The 20,567-nt window shown below is 40.1% G+C and overlaps 1 protein-coding gene and 1 pseudogene across 2 annotated transcripts in view; one reads left to right on the top strand and one right to left on the bottom strand.

The window, feature by feature from the left end:
* Positions 1–20,567, bottom strand: part of SIDT1 (SID1 transmembrane family member 1) — a 94,713-nt gene that overhangs the window by 38,605 nt on the left and 35,541 nt on the right. For both annotated transcript variants that reach the window (XM_036352302.1, XM_036352303.1), the window contains exons 2-9: positions 18,865–18,986; positions 17,609–17,779; positions 9,186–9,231; positions 5,347–5,448; positions 4,389–4,472; positions 2,388–2,475; positions 929–1,000; positions 478–571 (exon numbers count right to left, since the gene is read on the bottom strand). In XM_036352302.1, the coding sequence (XP_036208195.1) occupies positions 478–571; positions 929–1,000; positions 2,388–2,475; positions 4,389–4,472; positions 5,347–5,448; positions 9,186–9,231; positions 17,609–17,779; positions 18,865–18,986 (779 nt within the window). The remainder of the gene's footprint in view (positions 1–477; positions 572–928; positions 1,001–2,387; positions 2,476–4,388; positions 4,473–5,346; positions 5,449–9,185; positions 9,232–17,608; positions 17,780–18,864; positions 18,987–20,567) is intronic.
* On the top strand, positions 13,647–13,940 carry LOC118677285 (annotated as a pseudogene).

Genomic DNA, 20,567 nt, shown 5'->3' with positions numbered 1-20,567 from the left:
AAGGTTCAGGCCTGCTGAGGAGGCAAGGAGAGACAAGCTCATTTTACTGGGAGCTCCAAACTCTCAGAAAGGGCATTTCCTTGGTCAGGTTATAGCCTAATTATCTCCCTTTTTTCTCTCTCTTAAGGGACATTTTACTGGAAAATTGATGCTACAACAGTAAGAATGTAGTATCAAAGTATATTACTCCTGCTATTAATAACTAATTCCTGCTAAAATTACTCCTGCTAAAATAACTAACATTTTACCAGCACTTATTCCATTCAGAACATTGATGTAAACCTGCAGTTTTATTATTCTATGAAGTAAATTATTATCTCATTTTACAGATGAGGAAACTGAAATACAGAAAAGTTAAGTAACTTGCCCAAGGTCACACAATTAGGGGCTGAGTCAATATGGTTCTAACGCCTAATGCTCCAATTACTAAGCAGAGACTGGCAACGGGATTAACATTTCTTGAAACTCTTGACCTACCGGATATAATGAACGAATGCAATCAGCAGGCATCCCAAATAGAAGGAGAAGAAGATGAGGAAGCTGAGAAGAATGGATTTCACAAAAACGGATTCTGAGGAAAGAGAAACAGCTTTAGTCAGGAGGAAAGAGGAGGCCATGCGTGGGACAGACAGATTCAAAGGCCTGTCACACTCATGCTTAAGTCCTGAGATGCCTCCAGTTAAAGCAGCAAAGCGACTGAAGGTCACCCAGACATTCTCCACAAACGGCGGCCTGTGTACAGCTTCATACTGGGTTCCCTTTCCTTTTAGAAGGGATTTAACAAAATGCTCTGATTCTCTCTTCTATCTCTAAGGTAAACGTTAGTTTTCTTATAATGTTTCTCTGGAAGGTTGACGTTAGCATTGCATTATATGATCGACTGCCTGACATAGGAATCTGTCCACTGAACCCTAGAGCCAATTCTGACCTTTAATGGAAGGAACAATGGTCACTTTAAGGTTCTTTGTTCGTTGTAGATTCCAGGTCTGGTTCTGCTTTTCTGGTAAAAAAAAAAAAAAGAACAAGGAAAAATGGATCAGATATTAGGCTCTTCACCTCGAATCTGAACAGTTGTTCAAAAATGGTCCAAAATTAACTCTGGTTGCTGAATTTCCTTTTAGCAAGAACTAGAGCAGTGGTTCTCAATCTTGGCTGCACATTAGAATCACCTGGGAATCTTTTTAAAATCCTGATTTCTGGGCCTCATCCTCTGGAAATTCTGTTTCTTTATTACTAATGTTGTGGCCCCACCCCATAACAAAGAAACAGAATTTCCGGAGGATGAGGCCCAGAAATCAGGATTTTAAAAAGATTCCCAGGTGATTCTAATGTGCAGCCAAGGTTGAGAACCACTGAACTAGAGGAAAACCTAACTCCCAAACCTTCACATCATCTAATATACCTTCTGGTTAAACGTTCAAATTGGATGCAGTTGATAGCACTAATTGAGGCAAATGAGACTTCAGCCGCCCTGCTCAATGAAGAAGGCTTGACCCTTTATTTGATACCCACATGGCTCAACATGCCACAGACATATGAAGAAAACAGCTACGAAAATAGGAAGTCACGGTGTATTTTGGCTTGTATTTTCTAGCCAGTGAGAACTTGTTTTTTCTTAAATAGTCACCAAAGAGTATGTAGTTTAACAAAGAACATTGGACATTAGCAGAACTCTATAAAGCGATGTAATTAAGAGATTAAAGAATACAGGAACAGAAATTTCACCTCAATACCAAGGGAACCATGTTACACTCAACAATAAACATCTCTCTGTGTTGATCACATATCACATCAGCTGCTGGGGACCTGTGTTTTCCAACAACCTATTCTATTCCCAAAGTAGTTCCTCAGTAACTGGATAACCATTTGCATTATGCCTCAGAGCTCACACAACCTCTGTCATTGTCATTGTCCCACTTTGCTATCTTGCAAGGTATAATTTTTGCAACCAAAATTGAGAACTCAATTTTCCTTGCACATCCTTATGGAAATGATCACTACTGAATAATACAAGTGGCTCCACTACTCTTGGCTACCAAACCGATCTTAGAAAATGGACCTTGGTCTGCTGTATACAAATCAATACTTTCTAGCAGCAAATATTTGCTGAGTGAAGAGCCAACTTCATGTGGTCTGAGAGAGCATAAGATCTTGAAATACACAAGTGACCTTTTGTAGTATCACTAATACTTTTAGATTTATCATTTTCTTACCTTTATTTTATTCTCAAGTATCTCTCAGCTGCCTTCTCAAGTCATGGCTGATGGCCCTCACTTACTGGGAACTAGAAATGGTCAAATAGGGCCAAAGTGAGCTTTTGACTTCCCTTCCATTCCCCTGGGTCAGGTTTTTACAAGTAGCCAAGTATACTCATCACTCTTTCTTACCCTGGATGAAGAAAGATCCTCCGCAAGCATAATCTTCAGGCTTTATCACAAACACCACGAAGAACTGCTCACCTGGAAAATCCTTCTTCTGCATAAGACATAACAATCTTATGATATGTTCTTATGATAAGAAAGATAGGCACCGTATAAGTAATGCCAATAGCCTATGTTTAATAATCATACTTAAATATTTTTTAAAAATTAATGAGCTTTATTTTAAAATTAACTATATTAGATTTTTATTATTTTAAAATCCTATATAATAAAAGTGTAATATGAAAATTGACTGAATGGTGGAATGACCAGTCGCTATGGTGCGCACTGACCACCAGGGGGCAGACGCTTAACGCAGGAGCTACCCTCTGGTGGTCAGTGTGCTTCCACAGGGGGAGTGCCGCTCAGCCAGAAGCCAGGCTCACGGCTGGCTAGCGCAGTGGGGGTGGCAGGAGCCTCTCCTGCCTCCACTGCAGGTGGGTGGTAAGGAGCGAGGGGTCCTGGACTGCGAGAGCCTTGGACTGAGAGAGGATGTCAGACTGCTGGCTTAGGCCCCATCCCTGGGGGCATCAGGCCTAAGTCGGCAGGCAGACATCTCCCGAGAGGGTGCAGGCCGGGCTGAGAGACAGTGCCCCCCACACCTCCACCCAGTGCACAAATGTCATGTACCGGGCCACGAGTCTAATGATAAATGACTTTCCTAAAAGTCATATGGTCAGCAGTTAAATAAATAGTTTAGTTTAGGGAGGCAAAGATAAGCCAGGAGACTCGCGTTAGTCCTGGCTTTGACTTTCTCTAAGTTCGCTTCTTTGTGTACCAGTTTCCTTATCCATGAATGGAGCATGGTTGGGAAGATGATTTTTTAAGGTCCATTCTATCTCTACAACTCTGTTTTCTCTTAACATCCCAAAATTTCTGGTATCTCTGAGAAAATGGCTAAAGACAGAATCATGGGCCAAAAGAGAAGTAACAATTTATTGCCAAACATACAATTACCATTGAAATAAAAATTTAATTACAAATGTCAAAAAGGCAAACTGCTGCACAAATATGGTCCATATTCCTTTAAATGTTTTTAATATTAAATTTCTTGGGTTGACATTGGTTAATAGAACCACATAGGTTTTAAGTGTACATTTCTATGATACATGATCTGTATATTGCATTGTGTGTCTACCACCCAAAGTCACATCATCTTCTGTCACCAAATATTTATCTTCCTTTATCCCTCTATCACCCCATATTCCTTAAGGCTGCCCATTCTGCCCAGCTGAAGTCCTCTTTTTTTTTAAGTCCTCTTTTTCTTACTATTATTGATACAAATTCTTCTTCTACATTTAATTGCTCTCAATGGATGAGATAACCTTACCCTAAATTTGCATCACCCATTGAGTAGATTGAAATATTCTGCCTTTACCTTTCTAGGCAGCCTGTCAGATATATATGTCCCATTGCATTATGGGTTCCCAAGATTCCCTAGGGGGCATGGGGCATCTGGCAGTAGCATTGTCCGGGATCACCCAAGCTTTGATTTCTTGCATGTCAATCTTTCTTCCTTTCTTTTTAAAATATATTTTTATTGATTTCAGAGAGGAAAGTGTATTTGTTTTGAGAATCCCAAACGCACAAAATCATGGGTTGATCCAGGTCAACCATCAACATCAGAGAGGAAGGGGGGGGGGGAGAGAGAGAGAGAGAGAAAGAGAGAGAGAAACATCAATGATGAGAGAGAATCATTGATTGGTTGCCTCCTGAACACCCCACCCTGGGGATCAAGCCCGCAACCTGGGAATGTGCCCTGACCTGGAATCAAACCGTGACTCCTGGTTCATAGGTCAATGTTCAACCACTGAGCCATGCCGGCCGGGCTCAGTCTTTTTTTTCAAACCAATTGGAAATGGAAGAGATCCAAGGCACACAGTGAATGGCATTCCCTTTGAATGCTGCTCCAGTAGGTAAACTGACACACTGTCATCAATAATGGTGACCACAGAAGTGACGTCTCACCTGTAGTGTGATGGCAGCTTTCTTGGTCATGGACTGATAGACACCATTAAATTCCACATTGTGGTCAAGATCATACACTGGGCACTGTAATGTACATGAGGGGTGAAAAGGAAATCATCACTAACATCATATCATGTTATGCTTCACATACTACGCACACAGAGTGGAGTTCCTTACTGAGCCATAAACCATAAAAGTTTTCCCCCAGAACAGTCATGAGACAGTTCCCTAAAACTTGGTGCTTGTCCTCTGAAGTCTAGGTCTCTTTATATGGAAGAGAACTGAAAAGTTGTCCTAAGGTTTCTAATACCTTTTCACTTTTTAAATTAACACCTGATAGAAAGGGCCTAATGTTACAATAAAAATTTTTAAATTATATTTATTGAGGTAACAGTGGTTAATAACATTGTATAAATCTTAGGTGTACAACATTATAAACTCTATTGTATACTCTATTGCATGCTCACCATCAAAAGTCTAGTTCTTTCCTTAGCATATGTTTGACCCCCTTTACCCAATTCACTCTTTTCCCTACCCGCTTCCCATTCCATTGTCTGTACCTATGAATTTGTTTTTGTTTTATTAGTTGTTTGTTACTTTTTTGTTTTCTATTCCACATGTGAGTGAAATCATACAGTTTTTGTCATTTTAAAAACTTAGAACAAGTGGTAGGCTTCTATTTTTTCTCCTGTAGTCCACAACTTCGTCTTCCTTGTACTTTGTCATGATCATCCCTCCTTCCCTGTCTCCTTTTTTCCCTTTGTTTATTTTGGTGAGGAGTCAACTATTTTCTGTTGCTCCAAACCAATGTCTGCATACATTGACTGCCCGAGATACTGTTCTTAGTATTTAGCAGTTTTGCAGGAGATACACAGACATATCCTCCACCCTTCTCTCTCATTTATCCTGAGACAATATAATGCTCCACACTGGAAGTTGACAAGTTATTAAGACTCACCATGATATTCTGGACGGAGACAACAGAACATGGATAAGCCACTTTAGATACAACTTTAATGATAACTGAGTCCACATCTTCAGGAAATTTGTATAGAAAATACTGAGAATAAGAAAAATATTTGTTAACCTTAAGAAATGTTTACAGTCATGAACTCAAACTATTTTCATAAGAGTAGGATCATTTTCTCTAATATTAAGCACAAAGTTTAGATGCACATCTCAGTAAACCTCTATGAATTCAGTCAGCCATTCATCTCACAAGTATTGAGCAACTTTTCTCTTCGGGACTCTGTGCCAGAGATTAGGACTATATCAGTGAGTAAAAAAAAGTAGGCATTTCATACAATATTGCCAGTTAGGGCACATGCCTGGGTTGTGGCTCGATCCCCAGTAGAAGGTGTGCAGGAGGCAGCCGATCAATGTTTCTCACAGATGTTGCTATCTCTCTATCCCCCTCCCTTCCTCTCAAAGCAATAAAACTTTTTTTTTTTTTTAAAGAAGATCTCTCAACCTTTGAATTAGGGATATGTGAGATGTAATATGAGGCAATATTTACTTCCATATGTTCATTTTGAAATATGAGGCTCCATCTTGTAAAGCAGGTAAGCCTGTTTTTCAAGAATCTTAACCAGCTTTCTATCAGCAAGAATTAGCAATAAATCCACCCTTCTCCTAGTTTTTTTGCTAAATAATTCATTTCTCTGTCTGGAATAAAGTGGGAGGACATTTAGATTCAAAGACAAAACTTTACATCCAGCCCCTGAAATATATGTCCTCCATTTGGAGCAGGCTAAGATGTCTCTAAAAGTATTTAGATTCTCGGTGTGCCATCGTTTATTTAACAAATCACATAATGATGGGCACTTTAGGAGTTACCAGCTTTTTCCATCTCATAGAGGAGTCAGCAAACTACAGCTGACCAATTGGCAGCCTCTATTTATAAATAAAGTTTTATCAGAAAAAAAAAATAAAAGTATTTAGATTCTGACATATCATCAGAATCAGGAAACATAATAGAAAGAGGTAATACTGTTTACCTAATTAGATTATAAATCCCCTGAAAAAAATTATTAACTCTAACTTTTAAAGATGTTACTAATAATGAAGAAAGGGGACTTCTGCCCAATAATTATAAATATGGTAACTGGTTGAGAAAATTGACATAAAATACGTGCTTAAGGTTTTGAGGGGGCCAACCAAAACAAGCCCATATTTTAGGACTCTAATAAATCTATCACTTTAAAGGCAAGGCAAAATATGTCAAAACTTAATTTTGCATAGCAACATCCTCTTTACTAACGTTATTCTGAAAACCAGAGCAATAAGAATAGAATGTTTTTCAATAATCCAAGGCCTTCTCAAGATTAAGGACTGTCATTAACACTGCTATTTGGAAATCTGTTCACACCTTGTAATAGATGGCAATACTCCTAAGAACTCACCTAATTTTGCATTTTCATTTTGGAGCTTGATTCAAATTCATATAATACAGGGCTCTTCCAAAGGTGAATCCTCTAGAATTACCAAGAGGTGTTCTTGGTTCTTAGGGAAACCAACCTTTGTAACTCAAGAGCATCATTACGATTACTTTTAGCAATAATGAGCAACATATACACTGAGTGGCCAGATTATTATCACCACCCCATCAGTACAATGAAGTGAATTAGTTATGCAAATAATAATAATAATAATAAAACCTTGAGAGTATTTGCTTAGCAAGTTTTCAATATTCAGTATTTTTACAAGTGTCAATGAAGTACTGATGGGATGGTCATAATAATCTGGCCACTCAGTGTACATGCATATTATAGGGTTGGTTTTGTGCAAGCAGTAGACAACTACAGAAACCTTAATATTACATTTTTGACCCTTGCCTTGATAACCTACTTTTAAAAATATATATATTTTTATTGATTTCAAAGAGGAAGGGGGAGGGAGAGAGAGATAGAAACATCAATGATGAGAGAGAATCATTGATTGGCTGCTTCCTGCACGGCCCCTACTGGGGGCCACAACCCTGGCATGTGCCCATTACTGGAATCAAACCTGGGACCCTTCAGTCCTCAGGCCAATGCTCTGTCCAAACCAGTTAGGGTGATAATCTACTTTTTATCAGAAATAAGCAAATAACAAGTACCCAAAGCCATGACTGGAATTTAGGCCAAAAATCATACTCTTGGAGCCTGATTACCTGCCCAGTTTCTGTAATGTGCGTCTGTCTACAAGAATAGAGGCAGACAGTGATGATGAAGGTTATCTGAGAATGCGCAATAGTTTGGGTGAGTTTATAGGAATGGAAAATCTTTTCTACAGTGGGAGAGGATGTAAAATTCAGGCCAAAATGGGAACAATTAATAACAAATGAATCTTTTATAGATCTTGAAGAGTTTCTCTTTTGTTTTATCAGTTTGTTCTAAGTACATTTTATTCTAGTTTGGGGTTTATAGACAAACTACTTAGGCTTTAGTATTTACACACCCTTTTAAAAGAAAACGAAGCCGTAATATATAATCATCACTGATTTTCAGTCCACAAACTGAAAGTGCATTACAGCATTCACTGTATCATATTTACTATAACTCTGAACAGGACTATTAGACTATACTCATTCTGCAAGGTTTTTCCTCCCTTTCTAGCTATCTCCCATAGCACCTATTATCTAGTGCTTTCAAATATTTCATGAATTAATTAGCCAATAAATGTTGAGGGCAGTGGTTTGCGAGCCTGTAGTCCTCTTCCATCACTGGGTGGCAGTAGGTAGGCACTGTGGAGGCTGAGAAATTTGTCAAGAAATGTGTGGGAGTCAGCTCATACGGATTTGTGGAGCTGATTGTACACATCTCTCCCCAACTCTGTGTTCAATGACATCACCTTGGCATCTTGAAGTTGATCATGATGAAGGTATTTATGCCACAGAAATGGGCAAATTTTACAAATCAGGGTTTTTTTCCTCCCTCTAAAAATTAGTTGCTAAATATTTATCATCACACAGTGGTTGTAACAGATTTATAATAGAGTCCATTTACTGTGTTAATCCTAGTTTTAGTATATACAAGACAAAAATTAAGTAGCCATTTGTGACGAAAACTGTATTACAGCCTGCAGAAGATTTACAATAAATATCAGCACATTCAATCTGTTTTAAACTATTGCCTAAACTTTACTTCTTCAGAATCCATGAAAGAAAAAAAAAAAGGTAGCCAGAAGTGTCACCAGAAAAGCAGTTTAAATAATGAAAATTTTCATGTATTTATTCTATATATAATTATAGTTTAATGGAGAGCACAACACAAATATCTAATTTTATTATAATTTTTTCAGCATCCCTGTTCTCTCTTTGCGTAGGAGAAACTAATTTATTCATCCACAACACTGTAGAAATTAAAATCTGTTTTATTTTATTGTATCTCCAGGTGAATTAAGCATTTGTGTATCTATTTAGTGTTGGCCTTCTACTTCTCTGTCCCTCACCCCCATCCTGATTATAAAAGGTCCATGAGGGCAGAAGTTGCATCTTTCCCTTTTTCATCCTGCTCTTCCCACCACCAAGTACAGTTTAACACTGCTTGGTACATAGTAGGCACATAGTAGACCTGCTAAATGAAAATTGAGCCAAGGAATATCTACAAATATCATGCCTCCCATTTCACATAAATTCAAGTGATAAGATTAAATGTTGTGTCCAAAGTTCTAGTGACATGGATAACATTCCAAAAATACAAATACATCTTAAGCTGTGAAATATGAAGGAGAATACCACTTGCTGACTCCACCTATTACCATAGTAACACTATGGGTAACACTAATAGAATCATAACCTTGACACCCTTCACTTACCTGAGGTTGAGAGGGGCTGGCAGTGAAGTGAAAGGCAACATTTGTCCTGAGAAATGTAAGTGGGAGAAGGGAAAATGAGAGGAAAGCATAATAAATTAGCAAGCAAAAGTTATTTATTTAAAAGAAAGCCATCTTAAACCAGATGCAAGGAAAGCCTTATCCTTTGTGAAGGGAAGTCTGTTCTCATCAAACTTAGAAAGTATACTGCATGGAAATTTGCTAACTTCAACTCTCAGGAAAGACCAAATTGGGGAAGGAGTCAATTTTATGCCTTTAAATACCCATGAAGTCATACCTACACAAGTACGTACTTTGTTTACGTTTGCCTTTGGATTCTCTTAAGATTTTATAATCAAGCACAGGGTTTAGGTGTTAGAAGTGGGCTGAAAGAGGAAAAGAAGATGGGAGGTTCTTTTCAACAATGAAGATAACACCTCAAAATAATTTTGATGTAACCATGGGAAAAGATCATTTTTGTAAAAAATGTGGTGAATAGATAATCGCCATTGGACAGTCCCTAGGAATAGGAGCATACTCTCCCTGCCCACAAGTATTTCCCCAATTGTCTGCCACACCAGCTGAAATTCTTCTCTAAGATTTTGTCCTCTTTGGGTTAGGCACTGCCTTCAGGATCTCTTTTACTATCTATCTATATAAAAGCCTAAACAACCATCCAACTGTTTGACTGCCTGACCGGTAGCTATGATGCTCACTGACCACCGGGGAACAGATGCTCAATGCAGGAGCTGCCAAGCTGTGGTGATTTGGCAACTGTGGTTCTCAGGTGATGCACCCAGAACCAGAGAGAAGGAAGGTTGATTCTGGGGTGTGTCACCTGAGAACCATCCTCTTACAATCCGGACTCCTTGGGGGATGTCAGAGACCTGGTTTTGGCCCAATCCCTGCAGGCGAGGCTGAGAGACCCCATCAGTACACGAATCCGTGCACTGGGCCTCTAGTTGATTATAAAATCTTGAGTTATCCCAAAGGCAAAATTGTCTATGACAGTAAATAGCAAATAGCACCAAAATAATATAATGGAGTTATTTTCTCTCCAGGTGATAATTTGCTGTGAATTATTGGATTAGGTTCTTTCATTCTTCTGTGAAAGACAACAATGGTCCAGCGCAGAGGAAAGGAGAAACTGGGGAGCATGCAGATAGCACACATTTGTGGTACAGAGTGCTGTCTGGAATGAACGTATGTGAAACAGTCCAAGAGGCTGGAAAACACAAAGACAAGTTTGGTCCTCGATTACAGTTTTGCTTTAGCCTTTTATTCGTGGTGGGTTTTGCCTCATCTTTAGCCATGAAGATCACTCATACAAACCCACACCACACTCTCAGTGTTCGCACCTGGGTAATGGCATGCCCCCAACCCTCCAATGTGGCTTGCATTTCTGGGAATCTGAACCTGAACTTCTGGGAATTTTAACCTGAACTTCTCCTGAGGTCCCTCCCCAGGTTCATAGCCTGGTGCTCTCTAAATAGTCTTTCTGTCCACTCCTAATTTTCCTTTTATAAAAATTAAATAGTTTTAAACAATTGTGTTAAAGATTCCTTTAGAAAGGGCATGCCAAACATTTAAGAAATTTATAATTGGAGGTGTTGTTTAAAAGTCATAAAATTTGAGCACTATTTCTAAATGACCAGCAATTTAGGCTGTTGACAGACTGGGCTCAGAATTCAGCAATGGATACAATTTTTACATAGCCACACTCAACAGAAATAACCTTCAGTGTTGAGGCTTGACTCTGCTGAAGTACAGTTGAGAGCTTGTGGCCTTAAGTCACCTAAAGAGCCACAAAGTCAGTGTCCAGTCCAGTTGTGTATGTGCTCCTGAGATGCCATGGCCGGCCGGAGTGAGAACCCACAGTGCTGCGTGTGCCAGGTAGCGCCCTCTTCATGTGGGGAGTGCCATCTGCTGTTACCAGGGCAACCATTCTGTTCATTGCCAGGTCAGGGGAACAAAAAGGACACTGATTTTCTTGGCTAGCAACACACATCATGAAATATCCAGAAGGAACCAGATTCCTCTGGCCAGAAATACGTTTTTATATTCCTCCCTATCACTTGAATTCCAGTTGTAATGGAATGTATGAGTATTGATCTGAATTTTCTGAGTTTTTTTTCTTGTTATTTATTTTTTCTTTACCAGTACAACACATACAAACAGTTAACACACATTGTTTTCGTTAAGATTGTCACATTTAAGTGCTCCCTTTCTCATGGAGTCAACAGTGTGTGTAAAACAAACATCGCGTCTATTACACATGGAAAGTTCTGCTTCCTTCCCCATAGGCTCTGACGGGGGGGGGGGGGGAGGTTTGTTTTTATCAAGGGTCATTACCCAACAGAACAAAGTCAGTTGCCGACTCAAGTGCACCTTTAATTTTAGAAAGAGAAGTATAAAAACTCCGTCTTATTTGTTTTAAACCCAGGAAATAAATGATTATTCAATAAGTATAAGAAAAACTGAAAACTGACTTAGTTCCTTTGTTTTGGCTAGTTTGAGGAAGAGGGGGAAGAGAAAAGGGACAGATGGAATCAAGAGAGATGAGCATGCAGATAAGACAGAAGAAGAAGAGGGAGGCTCATGGGGAAGATAAGAGAAATATATACAGGAGAGTAATCACACAGAAGAAAAGGGAAAGGGGGATGGGAAGAAAGGGTAAGTGAGAGAGAAGTAAGGACAAAAGCTAAGTGGTTTTTGAGGTGAGTACCAGAGAGGACTGAGAGAGTCAGGGCATATTATCTACTTTATGATAGCAAGCCCCTTTCACAGGTCAGAGAAGGCGTTCTAAACCCTTGCTTTGTTGTAGAAGGAAATTATACCCCATTATTCACTGTACTATGGACTTGAGAATATCACTTCCTCTTATCTGCTTACTGCCATCTGTCAGGAACTCCCTTTGCTTACCCAACCCTCCCCTACCGATGCTCCAGTCCACTGTAACCCTCCACCCCATTGCTCTAGTGTAAGTATAGACTTTGCACATTTGCGCTAAAGTCTATACTTCTTTCCCTTCTCTGGGACTTTGCTTCTACAAAATCCACTTTTATTTGCCTTTCTACCCTTTGGTTTATAAATATATTCTAGTCTCAACCATTTTCAAAATAAATAACAAACAAAAACAACCCAACAATAACCCTTCCTTTTCCTTGTATTTCCCTTCTTTGATGTTATTCTATATCCTCCCTCTCCTTCACAAACCAGCTTCTTAAGAGTGTTTTGCTTGCATCTTTCATTCATTCTATCCTCTTCCCACTGCTATCAGGATCCTTTTCTACCTTAAAACATATCAAGACCCCTTTCTCACCATTTCCCTGAAGTTGCCTTTGCTAAAGGTAACAGTCACTTCCTAACGGCTGAATCTAGTGACTACTCGTGACCTTTGACACTGACAACCACTCCTGGTCTTGAAACTTTCCCACCTTGGGCTCTGTGGGTTTTCTTCCACACATTTGACTGTGCCTACTCAGCTTCTTTTGATAGTTCCTTTTTCTCAGACAATTCCTTAAATGAGAGTGTTATCCATAAGCCTGTTTTTGATCTCCTCATTTTCCTTAGCCACATACATTTTCATATATACCAGCATATACACACAAATATATATACTAGAGGCCCAGTGCATGACATTTGTGCACATTTGTCCCTCAGCCCGGCCTGTGCCCTCTCACAGTCTGGGACCCCTCGGTGGACATCCCCCAAGGGTTCCTTAGCACTGCTGCAGAGGTGGGAGAGGCTCCTGCCACTGCCGCTGTGCTCGCCAGCCGTGAGCTGGGCTTCTGGCTGAGCAGTCCTCCCCCTGTGGGAGTGCACTGACCACCAGGGGGCAGCTCCTGCATAGAGTGTCTTCCCCCTAGTGGCCAGTGTGCACCATAGCAACTGGTTGTTCTGCTGTTCGGTAGATTTGCATATTAGGGTTTTATTATGTAGGATATTCAATTGACATTAAAAAATCACATATATGTTCAGTTGCCACTAAAATGCTAGTATATCTCAAGTCTCCATGTCCAGCCAAGTCCAGGGCTATCTTCTGAGCTCTAGTCACAGAAGACTAACCACCTGCTGGGCTCCACATGATCAAAATGGGATGTTCTCTCATTTCCCTGATCCTGACCCACTACGTCTGTTTGTCAGTAAACCTCACCAGACTTTGAACAACATTGTTAGAGTCATCTTGAGTTCCTCCCTTTTAGTTACTTCTCATTAGATTAATCACCAAGTCGTCCTAATTCTATTGCTGTAAAGTAACCTGGATGCACCTGCTCCCACCTAAAGCACTGTTTTTGCCAGACATAGCATTCAACAACAACAACTTTGAAAAGTAATGTAAATCATTACTGTAGTCTATCCCAAAACATCAAAGTTGATTACATGACATAGAGCAAAATGGTCTAAAAAACCTCTTCACTCATCCATTTCCTCAAAAAATCTACTTCTTCAGTTCGTGGCAACATGGCTAAACGCACCAAGGTTGGAGTCGTCGGTAAACATGGGACCCGTTATGGCGCCTCCCTCAGGAAAATGGTGAAGAAAATTGAAATCAGCCAGTATGCCAAGTACACTTGCTCCTTCTGTGGCAAAACCAAGATGAAGGGCGAGCCATGGGGATCTGGCACTGTGGTTCCTGCATGAAAACAGTCGCTGGTGGTGCTGGACCTACAACACCACTTCTGCCATCTCAGTAAAGTCAGCCATCAGAAGACTGAAGGAATTGAAAGACCAATAGAAGCTCCACAGTTGGAAACATTGTGAGCCTATAATAAATGGGTTAATTTATATAAGAAGAAAAACAAAAAAATCTACTTCTCACAGCATGGTAGCTGGCTATCTCACTCAAAATTCTCTTTCAAAGCAAAGACCCAAGAGCCCTACATAGATCTTGAGGGTTGAAGGCTGCAAGTACTCATGTCGACTATATAGTTTTATTCTGCAACATATATTTGTTGAATTTGTGCATTATCCCCAGGCATCTTACTTGACCCCTTGTCTTCCCTTTAAGATGTCATTGCTGCCATACTATGTTCAGGCTCTTATCATTTTTATTCTTCTCTATTCAAATAACTTTTCATTGTCCTATTTGCCCTTACCCTCTCCTTACCCTAGAATTTAAGTACACTGCCACCAGGTGACAGTGACAGGTCAAAGGCACAGAAACCAGTTAGTAAAGGCCAGGCTGAAAGCTGAAACCACACTCTGTCCAAATGATGTGCTCTCACCTCCTTCCAATGTATAACCATGAATTCTCATGTTGTTTAACATCATTAATAGGCTTAATTATTAAAACAATCCAACATAAGCACAATAATTAGAAACTGGTTCTCACTTCCAGCTGCACATTAGAATCACCTAGGAAACGAAGAAACGATGTACTAATGCACACACCTCTCTGCTGGAGACTCTGATTTAATTGATCTGGGTGGACCTTTTCCACCAGAAAATCTTCTTCTGTCTTTTTTGGGGGTGGGGGGTGGGGGGAAGGGTGGTTCTTGGCTCTTGAATTACCATGTCGTCTTTTCCTATGCCAAAATTAATGGAGGACTTGGAAAAACGCCATGCCTATTTCTCCCTCCTTCTAACCATTCATTCATCCATGTGTCCATCTGTCTCTACGCATATGCACTGTCATGGGGTGTAGAGAAGACCAATATAAACATTTGATTCCTATTAGTGCCTCGGTTGGCACCAGACTTCTCTATAAGTTGACTTCAAAAAATTTAAGGAGCACTTTATAATGGAACAGGAAATTCTAATCAGAAAACAAGCTGCCAAATAGTAGTACATACTGTGCTTAAATACTCTGGATTTTAAAAACTTTATTAAAGTATAACATACATAGAAAAGTATAAGCATATATCCGAATGGACTCTCACCAGGCAAACATAAGCACGCACTTCCTCTTTCCTTGCTAAAGATACCACTCCCCCGACTTCTAAACTACGAAACAGCTTTGTCTGCTTTTACACTTTATGTAAAAGGAGTCACACAGCATGGATCCCTTTTGTCTGGCTTCTTTATCTCAGCATTGTGTTTGTGAGGGTTTTCCCTGTTGTTAAGTATACCAATAGTTTGTTCATTTTAATTGTTGTGTAGTATTCTATTAAATGAATACCACAATCATAAATCTAGGAGTTAGGTATGTTACTAGGAGTGGAACTGCATTGTCAAACCTTTCAAATTATAGCAATTTTGTAGTTGTAGTGAAATCTTGTTATTTTAATTTGTATTGCTGAGAGCTAGTGGGTTTGTGTTTTGGGATAATTTGAATAGCTTCTTTGGTGAAGTATCTGTTAAAATCTTTTGCCTATTTTTTCCCCTCAATGGGCTTGCTTGTCACTTTTATTTTTAAAAAAGGTATAAAAAATACTAGTCATTTCAAATAATTGACTTGTGGTTTGGTTCATTTTGGCCATTGTGGATTTGTTTTCTATTTCATTTTTTCATGCTTTTATTTTATTACTTCCTTTTATTTTCTTTGAGTTTAATTTTCATTCTTTTTTCAATTTTGTGAAATGGATATTAACACACTGGTTTTCAGCCATTCTTTTTTTTTTAACATATAGTTTTGAAGCTATACATTTTCCTCAAGCAGTGATTAGTTGCATCCCAGAAGTTTAAATATGTCATATTTTCATTATTATTTGTTAAAAATATTTTCTAATTTTCATTATGATATATTCTTTGACTCATAAGTTATTTAGACATAGATACTTAATTTCCAAATATTTGTGATTTTTTCTGCCATTTTGTGGTTTACTTCTATTTCAATTCCATATAAAGGATTTCAGTCCTTTGAAATAATTCAGATATGTATTAGAACCTGGAAAATTTAGTAAATGTTGCGCATGTACTTGAAAAGGTTAGGTATTCTATCATTTTGGAATGCAGTTTTCTAAATGAATTGTTTAATTCAAATTGTTTAATTCAAATTGTTAATCATGTGTCTGCTCTTTTATATCAGGAATTGGCAAACCTTTTCTTAAAAGATCAGAGAGTAAATATTCTAGGCTTGCAGGCCATAATGTCTTTCTCCCAACTACTCACAACTCAGCTTTGTCATTAGAGCATAAAAGCAGCCATAGACAATATGTAAATAAATGGGCAGGGCTGTGTTCTAATAAAGCTTTATTTACAAAACCAGTGACCAGCCTGTGAGCCATAGCTTGCCAATGCCTGATATATATATATATATATATATATATATATATATATATATATATAATAAAAGGCTAATATGCAAATCAACCGAACAGCGGAACGACCAGTCGTTGTGACATGAACTGACCACCGGGGGCAGACGCTCAACTCAAGAGCTGCCCCCTGGTGGTCAGTGTGCTCCCACCGGGGGAGTGCCACTCAGCCAGAAGCTGGGCTCATGGCTGGCGAGGACAGCAGTGGTGGCGGGAGCCTCTCCCGCCTCCGCAGGAGTGCTAAGGATGTCCAACTGACAGCTTAGGCCCGCTCCCTGTAGGAAGCGGGCCTAAGCCATTAGTCGGACATCCCCCAAGGGTTCCTGGACTGCGAGAGGGTGCAGGCCAGGCTGAGGGACGCCCCCCAGAGTGCATAAATTTCATCACCAGGCCTCTAGTGTGTGTGTGTGTGTGTGTGTGTGTGTGTGTGTGTGTAACACTGAGAGGGGAAAAGATGATTTGAACCCTTACAAAGCCTTGAGCTTAGAGTAGGATAGTGCAGAAAAGTCCCTGAAGTCTCTGGCTTTCTTAAGGAACAGGCTTAGCCTTTCTGTTTAAATTTTCACACAGATTTATATAATGTTTTACAAGGGTAACCTTGGGGCTAGAACAAATCCCTTGGGGACAATATCATTAACTAAATTTGTTATAATCCATCTCTAATATGAACAATTTGAGCTGTTGTATCACAACTGATTTTGTCACAAAGAATGAAAGTGCAAGGAAAAGGAGGAAATACTAGTAGTCATTAGTTTTTGCACAAAGAACAAAGCCACATAACATATTATTTTCTAACTATGCACATTCCTAACCTGGGAGGAGAAAACTGAATAGAAATAAGGATAGAAGAAAATTATTTAAGGTCTTTCTTAAAACAAAACCAAAAATTCCTCCAGGAGAGTAATACAAAATACCCGGCCACCAGTGACACCTGCTTGGACTGCAGACAGGACAGGGCCCTCACCCGTCCCTGAGAACAGACACCTAGGAGGTCAACCACCCTTCCTCTCTACACCAGCCTCCTACTGCCTCCCTATTGCACAGAGCACATAAGGCCCTGCTGCCCATCTGTGAGCAGGAGAGGTCAGAAGGTGCTAAGACAATGTGCCCAGTAGAAAATGTCCTTCTGGAGTGCTGATCTGTAAGGAAGGAAGCTGGGTTGAGCAGGCACATGCGCAGGAAGAGCAGACGAGTGAACAGAGAAAGGCCCCAGGGAGTCCTGCTTACTGTAGCTGGAAGTGCTGGATCCTGGTAACCAGCAGTTTGTACTGGGCGCCTAGGGGTGCCATGGATGCTATATCTACAAATATCAGTTGCTGCAGCGGTCCTGTTTCATTGGTTGCTTCTGATGGACATAAGGTACGGCTCACTTCCTGGTAGTTGTAGGTCCTCTGGTATCTGTAGCAGCCAATGGAGGGAAAGATCAGCCAGAATGAGAGAGAGAGAGAGAGAGAGAGAGAGAGAGAGAGAGAGAGAGAGAGAGAGAGAGAGAGAGAGAGAGACTCAATGAACAAGCTGGGAAAGAAGTTTATTGCGATTCACTTCTCTCCGAATTTGTTTTCAAGCCCTTATATTTTAAATGTCAGACTGGACCCATTGATGGTGATTTTAGAAGCAGTGTTTTTGGTGTAGGGCTCTCTGACATAGTAACAGGGCTGTGAAGTCTGTTTAGTGCTGACCTGTTCACTTAGGCAGTAACTACATTACACTAACCCATCCTCCTAATTCAAAGAGGAAAAATACCACATTGTAAAAGAGAAACTGTCCTGATAAAACAATCAGGCAACTCCATTTTTTTTTTTTTTTATTCTTCTTCAAGCTTTTGCTACATGGAACATAAAGAAAGTCCCAGAGTCCAAATCAGTATTTTAATTCTCAAATTCCTCCGCCTTCAAAATCATTTTAACTCATACTCTATGTCCATGTCTGAATGCCTTCTGGGTTTTCATTTATAGTCCTATAGTGCCTTGTGTAGTTTCCCTGTAAAAATATAAATTCCATGAGGGCAGACACTCTGTTGGGATCTTTTCCCCACTGTTGTATCTCCAGCACCTATCACCTAGTCATGCTCAATACATTTTATGGAATGAAGATTGCAGACTCGGCGGGCATTTTGACAAATGGAAGAAGTGTCACTCATTTAGGTTGACTTCTGGGTCTGCCCCTGTCCTCAATGGATGACCCGCGAACCAACCAAGAGCTACAGAACATTGATTTGATTCTGAATAGAATTACAATGGTAAAAGTTCTTCAGGGTGCTACAAATCTGGGCAGAGTTCTCAGGAGAACTTCAAAGGGGATGGCTATTGAGCAGAGCTGAACACGTAGCATATGTACCACGACTAGCGTTTCCACTGAGCACGCATCACATGCCAACATTCCAAAGGTCGGATTTCTCATTTCACTCGGGCAAAGACCAACTAAGATCTGGGCCATTGGAAGGAAGCGATGTCGTGAAGTTGTCTGGGAAAAGACCCACTTACAGTCCCTGGAAGAGCAGCGGAACCTGCCAGGACAGCACCTCTTTCTGCTGACGCACCACGACCAGGACCGGGTAGTCAAGGTTCTCGGAAGAGCTGTTCACATGCACCCGCACGGCGCTGACCTGTGAGCGGGGCAGAGAGAGGTGATGCACATTAACGTTTCACATTTACTTCTGACCATAGATAGTCCAAACGCCTCAGCTATCTTTCCCTCACTCACATTGTAACCACAGGGGTCTCAACCTTGATTGCAGTTCTAATGTGAATTTCTTTTTTAAACAACTAATGCCTGGGTCCAACCCCTCAAAATTCTGATTTAAGTGGTCCTGGGTGAAGCCAAATTATGGAGCCTTCCCATGGCAGGCTGAGGAGTTAGAACTGGGTTGTCAACACAAGATTTTGAGTATAAGCCCAGAACAGAAAAAGATGTCCTTTACTTTTTATTTGAATATAAATGCTAAAGACAAATATACATATTTAAAGACTTACAAGAGCCTCAACTGCGGACAAGCTTTATTTTCACTTTGGAAAATCATTCTGTGCTTCAAACCAAATGTTGTTTTGTCCTGTTTTATTAGAGCCTGGCAGATGGCCTGAGCTTCCCCAGCAACAGATACCATAGGGGCTGGGTTTTATTCTCTTTGTCCTGCTCCAAAGGCATAAATCAATCCCAGACATAAACTGCTTTTCTGTATCAGGGGCTCTGTGGCTCCTTCCGGATACACATGTCAACCCAAGGATTTAACACCGTCATGGCTGTTTTAAAGACAGGAAATTGAAGGACGGCCCTAGACCTAGATGGTTTGGGCATTTTCCTTCAGTTTTTACAATACCGTAGACAACACGGAAGGAGCAAAATAGAAGAAAGGCAAAGTAAAAAAGAAAAGATAAAGTTTGATCTTTCACATGAGGTTCCCTCCCCGCCCTCCCCCTCCGCCACCATGTATCAAAACCACAGTGTTTTCTTGAAAACTCTTTTATTGGAGAAAATAAAGCAAAATAAGGAAATCCTGCAATTAAACCTTGACATTCTATCACAAGTTCAATGTGGAAATTGAGAAAAACAGAATAGCATGGATATCATATACTACTATTTGGTTTTCTTATATTCTTCTCCTGGGTTAAGCCACTTTGATTTTTTCATGTTAAAAGAGCCCTAGATTAATTTATTAATTGGATAATGCTTGCACATGACAAGAGCATTTTCTTGTGCCTACACTTTTCATGTTTCCATGGAAATTGTGCTGCAGCTGGTAATTGCCAAAACCCATCTCCAGTGCAGGCCTCCTTCCTAAACTCTGGATGTCCACAGGCACCTCAAATGCAACCTGTCAGGAATTGATCTATCACTCCCTCACCCCTAACTTTAATCTCTTCTGAATTCCTTTGCTGGGTGAATGGCCCCATCATGCAGCCTGAAACCTGAGCGTCATCCTCAATTCCCATTTCTTTAGCTTCTCCAACTCTGCAGGTTTCCTTTTATACTGTCCTGTCCAGACCCTCCCCTCCATCCCAATGGAGCAGTTCAGTCCTTGAACTATGAGCCTCCCGACAGCACCCTCTCTAACCTTCTTATTCCCAGGGCTACACTTCCATAGATGCCAATTTCATCTTGGCATTCTCCTGCTGAAAAAGCCTTCATTGGTTCTGGGAATTTTCAAATGTACCCTAAAGTAATAAGAATAGTATAATAAGTCTTCATT

Source organism: Myotis myotis, unplaced genomic scaffold, assembly GCF_014108235.1.
Source record: "Myotis myotis isolate mMyoMyo1 unplaced genomic scaffold, mMyoMyo1.p scaffold_m19_p_2, whole genome shotgun sequence".
Classification (NCBI taxonomy): domain Eukaryota; kingdom Metazoa; phylum Chordata; class Mammalia; order Chiroptera; family Vespertilionidae; genus Myotis; species Myotis myotis.
The sequence above is the reverse complement of the archived record's forward strand: the minus strand, read 5'-3'. Positions and strand labels throughout refer to the sequence as shown.